The sequence below is a fragment of the Sander lucioperca genome, chromosome 21, assembly GCF_008315115.2.
Source record: "Sander lucioperca isolate FBNREF2018 chromosome 21, SLUC_FBN_1.2, whole genome shotgun sequence".
NCBI lineage: Eukaryota > Metazoa > Chordata > Actinopteri > Perciformes > Percidae > Sander > Sander lucioperca.
The window spans coordinates 20,318,499-20,328,879 of NC_050193.1; the positions used below are offsets into that span (position 1 = coordinate 20,318,499).

A 10,381-nucleotide genomic window follows, 5' to 3' on the forward strand; every position below is an offset into this window, starting at 1 on the left:
CTCCTAGGAGAAGGGACAGCAGCTCCACTGACAGCTACATATGGATCTGCCTGCTACAGCCTGAGGGACTCACACCACTTAGGATCTCAAAATAACATATTTGTTTAGTAGCCTATTATATAGTAATTATATTATACAAAAACTGTAACTGTTGTGTAATGTAATTGTTTTGTAATATAGTGTGTTGTATCGCGATCAGTACAGTGTAGTATATATGTGACAAATATTTAATATATGGCATGTAGACTTTCTGTAAACTGCTGAGAGAGAGAGAGAGAGAGAGAGAGAGAGAGAGAGAGAGAGAGAGAGCGTCTGATTACCTCCGCTGTCTGAACACTCCTGTTTTCTAAACGATAGTTTAAACATCGACGTACTATGTGAAGGCATTTCATCATATGCTGTCTTAGTTTGTGATCCTCTGTGTCTTCTTGCTAATAACAACTGTTTTCGTCTTCTCTGAGGTGATTTTGGACCGTTTTCGACGCACTTCTTTCAACATTTTGAGCTACCGCGGAAATGTCAGAGCACGTCACGTGACCATTCTGAGCAAATCACGTTGTCAGAAATTGGCATCAGCCAATGAGATTGCGCATTTTGAGTTAAATCCCCCCTTTTACTTTCACGATTGATTGCTGATAAAAAGGAAATGACCATATTTGGATCTGACAGCATTGTACAGGAGAAAGAGAGCTTTCCAACGGTATATGTGACGACAGGGTGCAGACAGCGATCGCGGAGCAGCGGGATGATTTAGAACGCCAACTTTTGTTGAATTTAGGAGAAATCTACCGACGCAAACAGACAAAGTGTAGTAAAATAAAGACCTAAATGTGTATTTTGGACTTTATTTCACCACATGTCTGAAAGAAGACATGTTATTGAAGACAAATAGCCCAAAATCTCAAAATTGACCAGTGAAAAAAAAACAATATTTTTGCCTGCCGTGTCTCGCCTTAATTTGTATTAGTTTTTTAACCTGCAGATACAGTTTCAGTTTACTAAAAACCCTTTTTATTGCTTATTTTAGTTTTAGTTTACTATAATAACCCACTAACACTGGTACAGTAACAAATACTCGTACTGATAGTGAAGCAGATTGTCCCATCAGTCAGACCTTTACCTCACATTTATGATTTTTTAGGTGGAGTCCCAGCCGATGTACGAGGCCAATCTCTACATGTACATTTACTTTGTCATCTTCATCATCTTTGGTTCCTTCTTCACTCTCAACCTCTTCATCGGAGTTATCATCGACAACTTCAACCAGCAGAAATCAAAGATAAGTTTCTGATTGCTGAGAATCTGTTTCTCTGTACAGTAGCTATGTTACCCTAGCCTGGCTCCTCCCTCCTACTTACTTCCACTCAATTTTCATTTCCCTTCAGTACTCCATCTGGGTTTGCGGTATGTTCTTAGGTTTTCTCCGGTCAAATATTTGTAGGTCCAATCAGCGAACAGAGGGAGTAGCTGAGTGATGATGTTGAGGACGTGCACTAGAAAGATGCGAGCGAAGCCATTCGGTCCATTGTGGCAGCAACACTGCCGAATATCCAGAAGTTAAAGCCCGAGCAAGAACAATCTTTGCTGAGTTGTGTTGGTGGACATGATGTTGTGGCCCTCCTCCCCACGGGGTTCGGGAAAAGTTTGATTTTCCAGCTCGCTCCGTTAGTGATGAAGGAGTTGGCTAAGGCTAACGCTAGCGATGCTAATGCTAAATATAAGCCGATAGTTGTTGTTGGTCTCTCCTCTTGTTGCACATGCGCATGACATACGTCACGACCAAATGTTAGCGATTGGTTATGGCAGATCCAGATTGGCTCTGGGCAGATCCAATAGTTTTAAACTTCAACAGAGTACCCGCCTTCAAGGAAGTTAACACTTGTCAATGGAGAGAGGCCAGACTCTCTGTACAAATGAAATGGACCAGAGTCTGGTAGGACCAGGCTAATGTTTCCCTCCACTTGTCAATCAAATTATCTGAAGTTCTAGAAATTCAATCAAATTGTATTGTTTTTTCATGAGGCGTTTTTTATTTAAAAACATGTGGATGGAAACATGGCTAGTGAGGTAACTGTTGTTAAGATTAGTTTAGTTTAAACATAGAGATAAATCTGTTTCTCTGTCACTGAGTTAACTGTTATGTATTGTATCTTTACTTGGGAGGAAAAGATATTTTCATGACGGAGGAGCAGAAGAAATATTACAACGCCATGAAGAAACTGGGCTCCAAGAAACCTCAGAAACCTGTTCCACGACCTGAGGTACAGTAGGTTTAGTCAAAGATCACCTCTAACTAAAGGTTCTGTCTAACTAAAGATCCTCTCTAACTAAAGATCATCTCTAACTGTTGTTTCTTCTTCTTCTGCAAAATATATAATATCATTTGTTTCTTCTTCTGTAGAATAAGTTCAAGGCTCTGAAGATTTGAACATCTTTTGTTTCTTCTTCGTCTGCAGAATAAGTTCCAGGCTCTGGTGTTCGACCTGGTGACCACGCAGGTGTTTGATATCTTCATCATGGTGTTGATCTGTCTCAACATGGTGACAATGATGGTGGAGACAGACGAGCAGAGTGAGGACAAAGTCTTGATCCTGTACTGGATCAACCTGGTCTTCATCGTCATCTTCACCGGAGAGTGCACGCTGAAGATTGCGGCGCTCCGCCAGCACTACTTCTCCGTCGGCTGGAACATCTTCGACTTCGTGGTCGTCATCCTGTCAATCGTAGGTCAGTTACCGGCTCGTCTAACCCAAACCCAACCCTAGCTAACCCATCCTGTCCATCGTAGGTCAGTTACCGGTTTGTCTAACCCAAATCCAACCCTAACTAATCCATCCTGTCCATTGTAGGTCAGTTACCGGTTTGTCTAACCCATCTATATATAGCGATATGCTATCGATATATCTGGGTTTCTTTTTTGTGTAATTCCTTCCTTCCTTCGTTCCTTCCTTCCCTTCAGGCCTGCTCCTCGCTGACATCATAGAGAAGTATTTTGTCTCGCCCACGCTCTTCCGTGTGATCCGACTGGCTCGTATCGGCCGGGTCCTTCGTCTCATCCGTGGAGCCAAGGGGATCCGGACACTGCTGTTTGCCCTGATGATGTCACTTCCTGCGCTCTTCAACATCGGCCTGCTACTCTTCCTCATCATGTTCATCTTCTCCATCTTCGGCATGTCCAACTTCGCCTACGTGCGTAAGGAGGCGATGATCGACGACATGTTTAACTTCGAGACGTTTGGGAACAGCATGATCTGTCTTTTTACGATCACCACGTCGGCCGGCTGGGACGGGCTGCTGAGCCCCATCATGAACACGCCGCCAGACTGCGACCCCGACCTGGAGAACCCAGGCTCCGCGGTGCGGGGCGACTGCGGCAGCCCGGGGATTGGTATCGTCTTCTTTACCACCTACATCATCATGTCCTTCCTCGTGGTGGTCAACATGTACATCGCCATCATCCTGGAGAACTTCAACGTGGCGACGGAGGAGAGCAGCGACCCGCTGTGCGAGGATGACTTTGAGATGTTTTATGAAACCTGGGAGAAGTTCGACCCCGACGCTTCACAGTTCATCCAGTACAGGTGATTCCCAGACGCATTACACGAAAGGGATTACTTTCTCAACGCAACTTTATTTATGAAGACATTTCATGAAAACGTGCAGCCCAGAGTCTTCACAGAACTAGATTAAAACACTGATGAGAAAAACAAACGATAAAAAAGATTAAGCAACACTAAAAATTACAACAAAAATTAAATAAATGTTAAAAATTAACAAATAAAACAACCAAATAAAATAAACACCAGGTTTAAAAAGCAACCAGTCCTCCATACTAGGATAACAATGATATAAAAACAATGATTTACACTTATAAACTAATACTATAACATCATTCCAATTTTTTTAAAACTGGTCTTTATTTGTTCCTGAGAAAAAAATCCTGAGAAAGCTTTATAACATCCAGAGGCAGTGAGTTCCACAAACAGAAGTCTCTCTCTCATCTGTACTTACTGGGACACAGACAGCAGAGGAGGACCTGAGTGATCTGGCTGGGACAACTTTCTGTCAGCTTTGCTTTTTAATTAAACTAGTGATAGACAGGAAATGCAGGCAGTTTGGTTTTGAATTTTTCTGTTTTTATTTCTTGTTTTCTGTCAACTGTGTTTTTGATAACAGCTGACAGTAGATTGATGCTTCATTGATGTTTCACAGTGCTTTGCCTTGTGTTGTGTTGATGGCTGTTCCTCTGGTTAAATTGCGTAGTTAGCTTTAGGGTTAAGGTTTGATTCAGGTTTAGGCGAAACAGATCTCACAGGGGAAACAGAATTTGAAACAACACTGGCTCCAAAAAAATGATGAAACAACAACAATCCTAAAGAAAAGCTCAGCGTCTTGCTGTGACTCACACAATCCGCTCTGCCAAATGGTCCGCATACGTTACACTACAATGTAGTCAAAGCATTGATCTGGGTTGATATTATAATCTGACTCTGATGTGTTGATCCTAATCTGAATGTCCTGTATTTCACAGTAAACTGTCAGATTTCTGTGACACTCTGAAGGATCCTCTGAGGATTTCCAAACCGAACACAGTCAAACTGATCCACATGGATCTGCCGCTGGTTCCTGGAGACAAAATCCACTGTCTGGACATCCTGCTGGCTCTCACCGCCCAGGTAACTCCACCTGGACACAGATTATTATTACTATATATATAGGGGTTTTATGTCGTTATAAAGTATAATTTTGTATATCATGTTATGTTATTTTGTGTTAGGTTTTACCTGAGGTTGTATTTGGTTGTGTTGTATGAAATCCTATATTATATCATTCTATGATCTGTGATCTGTGATCTATGATATATGATTATATGATATATGTGTGCTGGTGTTGGGTTTATGTGACGCTGTAATAAATCATTCTGTGTGCAGCTCTTGGGTTAAGTTTTATGTAGTCTCGCTTTGCCAGACCATCCACACGCTGCAGAGCGGAGGAGGGTCTGGCTACTCCACACAGCTTTCTGGGATGGGAGAAAAATGTGCTCTGGTTTATTGGCATTTCTTTAAACCAATCACAATCGTCATGGGTGGCACTAATCTCTGCATGGAGCCGCTATAAAATAATTGTGCGAGAGAAACCTCAGATTGGACAGATAGTCTAGCAAGCTGTCTGGATTTACCCTGCAGAGATCTGAGGAGCAGTTAACCATAGTCCTCACAAATCCACCAGAGTTTAAAATTCCAAAAAGCGGAAGGAAACGGACATACATGCATCCGGCGTAATTTCCTGCAGCACCGGAGCAATCCCGGAAGTGGAACGTCAAGGATATAGACTACATTTTATGTTATGTATTACATCTTTCTGTGTGCAGCTCTTGGGTTGGGTTTTATGTGATGCTGTAATAAATCATTCTGTGTGCAGGTGTTAGGTGATGCCGGAGGGATGGATGCTCTTAAAGCAAGCATGGAGGAGAAGTTCATGGCCAACAACCCCTCCAAGGTTTCACTCCATCATACATCGCACATCATATAACAAAATAAGGAATCAGCATACATAAAACAAACACCCCAGTAGCACGGAAACAGACTATAGAAGAAAAGAAGAGAAAGAAATTAATACACAGCAAAAATATAGAAATGTAAATGTAGAAAAACTCTGCATCTATGAGCCTATATATATATATATATTATATAAAAGGAAATTATGAAAGTGTTGCAAATATTTCAAACCCTGTCAAGCTACTTTTGTAAAAATAACTTAGATAACTTAGATAGATAGAAAGATAGAAAGTCGTTCAGAGACTCGACAGCTTTTTCCATGACCTAGCGATATACCTTTTAGCCTCCAAAACAAAGTAGAACATTTGAGAGCACAAAAAGACAGAGTGGATATTTAGGGTCCATTACTTAGGTTCAAGGGCCACTATGTAGTCAAATTCTAAAAGACACTGATATTGTTTATAATGTTTTTAAGTAAACTGATGTCCAGATGATTGTTGTTCCCTGCAGGTGTCGTATGAACCAATCAGCAGCACGCTGCGGAGGAAACAGGAAGATGTCGCGGCATCAGTGATCCAGAGAGCATACAGGAAACACCTGCTGCAGCGGACGCTCAAACTGGCGTCCTACAAATACAGAGCGAAGATGGACGAACGGGGAGAGGCACCGCCCGAGACCGAAGGACTGCTCTGCCAGCGAATCAGCCGGCTGTACGGAGACGAGCCGGTGCCCGGCCCAGTGAAGCTTCAGAGAGAGTCCATCCTCCACACTGCTCCTCCGCTAAACGCCGCAAACTTCCTCCAAGATGAGAACCTGAGGGAGTCAGTCGTCTGATGACGTGTCGTCCTGTTTTCCTCCGGTGTGTGTCGGAGGACGATTCCGATTCAGACGGACGGAGAGACAGATCGCAGCAGAGATGACTCCAGGTCCAGTTTGCCGAGTGAACGCCACAGTCCTCAAGCTTCGCTGACTCTGAAAGTCTGCTGCAAGTTCTCTGAAACTGTGTTGGCTGATTCTGTGCTCTTTGGACATGGAAATGTTCATTGCTGCGTTTTCATTTTCTGTCTGCGCTGAGGTTTTAATCTTCTAACAGAGTTCAGGCTCACTGACACCCTGAATGTGATCAGCGGGATTCTACTTGTCCATGTTATTAGTAATACTTATTGATTTCATATATAATGACTATACTCTGTTAGTCCCAGACCAGGTGATTGTTACCTCTTCCCAGGTGTTCATTAATACTTTAATCCATCTGCTACAACCATTAAAGTGTTTTGATGAACATTTGAGATCATGTGATGCTGTTAAGTGATAAACTAACCTGCTCCAGCAATAATTAAACTCTTTATTCAAACAGTCTGTCACAACCTTCAGATATATTCTCTATTTCTGATTTGTTTTCGAGTCACCTGTTCCCCCTTCTCCCATCAGCAGTTTAATACGGGACTGTTGTGATTTACTCTCTAATCTGCAGACATCTGTTCTGCCCGTCTATCTGACATTTTTCCTCAGTCTGGCCCCTTTCGGATACGTTGTCATCTGCCTTCCTGGTTTGGACTTTTGGACAGTTAAATGTGAACTTTTCCTTCTCCTGTCTTTGAGCGTGCATCAGGTTTCTCTACTGAGACCTTACGCAGAAACGTGTATTTCTCTCTGCGTACAGATTGTGTTTGCTGCTCTGGTTTGTTGAACGATGTTTGTTTCCTGCAGACATACGACACTGAGAAGATCTTTAGTGGTGATTGACAGAGCAGCCAGCCAATGACAGTGCAGAGTCTAAAAACATTAATGAGACCTGGTTAAAGATAACTTTTGATTTTAGACTCAAGAAGACTCAAACAGACTTTAGAATGACTGTTTTAATAACGGAGCTGAACATCATCAAACTGAGGATGCGTTTTTACAAATGTTTGAGTCTGTTTCTTCTTTAAGTTAACGCATCAACGACCGACAGGAGCGTTTTCCGACCAACACCCCCTCCAAACCCTCCGAGGATATGGGTGGTATGTTCCCCCCCTCTAACCCGACCCACAGGAGTGTTTCATAAACTAGCACACCCTAGTGGAGGCAGGAAATAGGTCCTCATATCTAAACCAGAGAAGGTAACACTTGCTGTTTAAACACGTCGTTAATGTTGTGAAATGGTCCCAGTTTGGTTAGGTTTAGACACCAAAACTACTGAGTTAAGTTGATAAAAAGATGGAGGTTTGGGTTCCAATCAGACGTGACTTCACTTCCTGAAGGTTACCACGTGACGCAGAAAGTGACGTATCTCCCTTTGTTCCGTAAACTTAAAAAAATTCTGTTTCCTTTTCTTTGCAAATGGTCTTGATGATATTTACTCAGTACTGACCACATGGTTTAGGGTTAGGGGGTTATGATAATTTAAACTCACTTTGACATTATCTCTGCAGACTTCCTGCAGGTGAACATGTTTACTGGGAGACAGAGATTTGGACTCATTTTACAGCTGTAATATAACAAGATGTTGTCATTAATGACTTCCTGAGGCTCGGTACGAAGTGACAGAAGTCCAGACTTCTTCAGTGGGACCTCCAGCTGTGGTTGGGATGTGATGTTAGTTACCAAGTTAAAGCCGAAGCTGAGAGAAAAAAAATCAACTCTAATTAAAGAGAAATAAAGAGTGGATAAAAAGTGTCCAAAGATGTAATTTACAACGAAGACTTTTCTCTGTTTTTTGGATTCTTCGTTCAACACATTTTTCTTCAAGACCTTAAAGTAACAAGTTATGAGTATTTCATATACAAAAGATCATTTTGAGGATGTAGAAGTTACTTTCTTTATTTGTTGCTCTTTTTAATTTCTTTATTATTCATTGTAGTTTTGGATGAAGTATATCGTGTTAGTTTTAAGCTAAAACATCAGCTGTTTTTTCATCTTTTGTTGCTTTAAAGAATCAACTTGGAGACAAAGTTTCCACCTGCTGATTGATGGATATTAAATATTTTGAGGATGATGAATGAAGACAAAGTGAATAAAGCTTCAAACTCTGCTGAAATATGTCTGCAGTTGTTCTTCAGACACACCTTCAAACATGTACACCTTTAACTGTACATCTTTACCTGTACACATGAACACCTTTAACCCTTTAACCCTTTTATACCTGTAAACATGTACACCTTTACCTCTACATCTTTACCTGTACACCTTTACCTGTACATCTTTACACAGACTGTAATACCTCTGCACGTTTACACTTTTACACCTTTAAACCTGTACACGTGTAGCAGCACAGTGGCCACAGCACGGTTAGCACTATGGCCTCTAGCTAGAAGTTACTGGTTTCGACCCAGGTTGTCCCGGGCCTTTCCTCGTGTGGTTTGCATGTTCTCCCCATGTCTGCGTGTATTTTGCTTTTTCTTTCTGTGTCTGTGTATAACTTGCATGTTCTCCCCGTGTCTGCATGTAGTTTGCATGTTCTCCCCATGTCTCTGTGTAGTTTGCATGTTCTCCTCGTGTCTGCATGTAGTTTGCATGTTCTCCCTGTGTCTATGTGTAGTTTGCATGTTCTCCCCGTGTCTGCGTGTAGTTTGCATTTTCTCCCTGTGTCTGTGTGTAGTTTGCATGTTCTCACCGTGTCTGTGTGTAGTTTGCATGTTCTCCCGTGTCTGTGTAGTTTATATTTTCTCCCTGTGTCTGTGTGTAGTTTGCATGTTCTCCCGTGTCTGTGTGTAGTTTATATTTTCTCCCTGTGTCTGTGTGTAGTTTGCATGTTCTCCCCGTGTCTGTGTGTAGTTTATATTTTCTCCCTGTGTCTGTGTGTAGTTTGCATGTTCTCCTCGTGTCTGTGTGTAGTTTACATTTTCTCCCTGTGTCTGTGTATAGTTTATATTTTCTCCCTGTGTCTGTGTGTAGTTTGCATGTTCTCCTCGTGTCTGTGTGTAGTTAACATTTTCTCCCTGTGTCTGTGTATAGTTTGCATGTTCTCCTCGTTTCTGCGTGCAGCTTGCATGTTCTCCTCGTGTCTGTGTGTAGTTTGCATGTTCTCGTGTCTGCGTGTAGTGTAATTTGCATGTTCTCCCCGTGTCTGTGTGTAGTTTGCATGTTCTCCCCGTGTCTGTGTGTAGATTGCATGTTCTCCCCGTGTCTCTGTGTAGTTTGCATGTTCTCCTTGTGTCTGGGTGTAGTTTGTATGTTTTCCCCGTGTCTGCGTGTAGTTTGCATGTTCTCCTCGTGTCTGCGTGTAGTTTGCATTTTCTCCTCGTGTCTGCGTGTAGTTTGCATGTTCTCCCCGTGTCTGCTTGTAGTTTACATGTTCTCCCCGTGTCTGCGTGTAGTTTACATGTTCTCCCCGTGTCTGCGTGTAGTTTACATGTTCGCCCCGTGTCTGCGTGTAGTTTACATGTTCTCCCCGTGTCTGCGTGTAGTTTGCATGTTCTCCCTGTGTCTGCGTGTAGTTTGCATTTTCTCCTCGTGTCTGGTGTAGTTTGCATGTTCTCCCCGTGTCTGCGTGTAGTTTGCATGTTCTCCTCGTGTCTGGTGTAGTTTGCATGTTCTCCCGTGTCTGTGTAGTTTATATTTTCTCCCTGTGTCTGTGTGTAGTTTGCATGTTCTCCCGTGTCTGTGTGTAGTTTATATTTTCTCCCTGTGTCTGTGTGTAGTTTGCATGTTCTCCCTGTGTCTGTGTGTAGTTTGCATGTTCTCCTCGTGTCTGTGTGTAGTTTACATTTTCTCCCTGTGTCTGTTTATAGTTTGCATGTTCTCCCCGTGTCTGTGTGTAGTTTACATGTTCTCCCCGTGTCTGCGTATAGTTTGCATGTTCTCCCCATGTCTGCGTGTAGTTTGCATGTTCTCCCCGTGTCTGCGTGTAGTTTACATGTTCTCCCCGTGTCTGCGTGTAGTTTGCATGTTCTCCCCGTGTC

General features: G+C 42.5%; 1 protein-coding gene across 6 annotated transcripts in view; it reads left to right on the forward strand.

The window, feature by feature from the left end:
• scn4ab (sodium channel, voltage-gated, type IV, alpha, b) overlaps positions 1–7,168 on the forward strand; it is a 53,742-nt gene extending 46,574 nt beyond the window's left edge. For 4 of the 6 annotated variants that reach the window (XM_031318533.1, XM_031318535.1, XM_031318536.1 and 1 more), the window contains 7 exons: positions 1,142–1,279; positions 2,157–2,261; positions 2,457–2,727; positions 2,960–3,581; positions 4,532–4,676; positions 5,422–5,499; positions 6,009–6,332. In XM_031318533.1, coding sequence (XP_031174393.1) covers positions 1,142–1,279; positions 2,157–2,261; positions 2,457–2,727; positions 2,960–3,581; positions 4,532–4,676; positions 5,422–5,499; positions 6,009–6,332 — 1,683 coding nt within the window. Of the gene's footprint in view, positions 1–1,141; positions 1,280–2,156; positions 2,262–2,456; positions 2,728–2,959; positions 3,582–4,531; positions 4,677–5,421; positions 5,500–6,008 lie in introns of all 6 variants that reach the window. The other 2 variants (XM_031318532.1, XM_031318534.1) reach the window with 1 other exon arrangement.
• Positions 7,169–10,381: the final 3,213 nt, after the last annotated feature.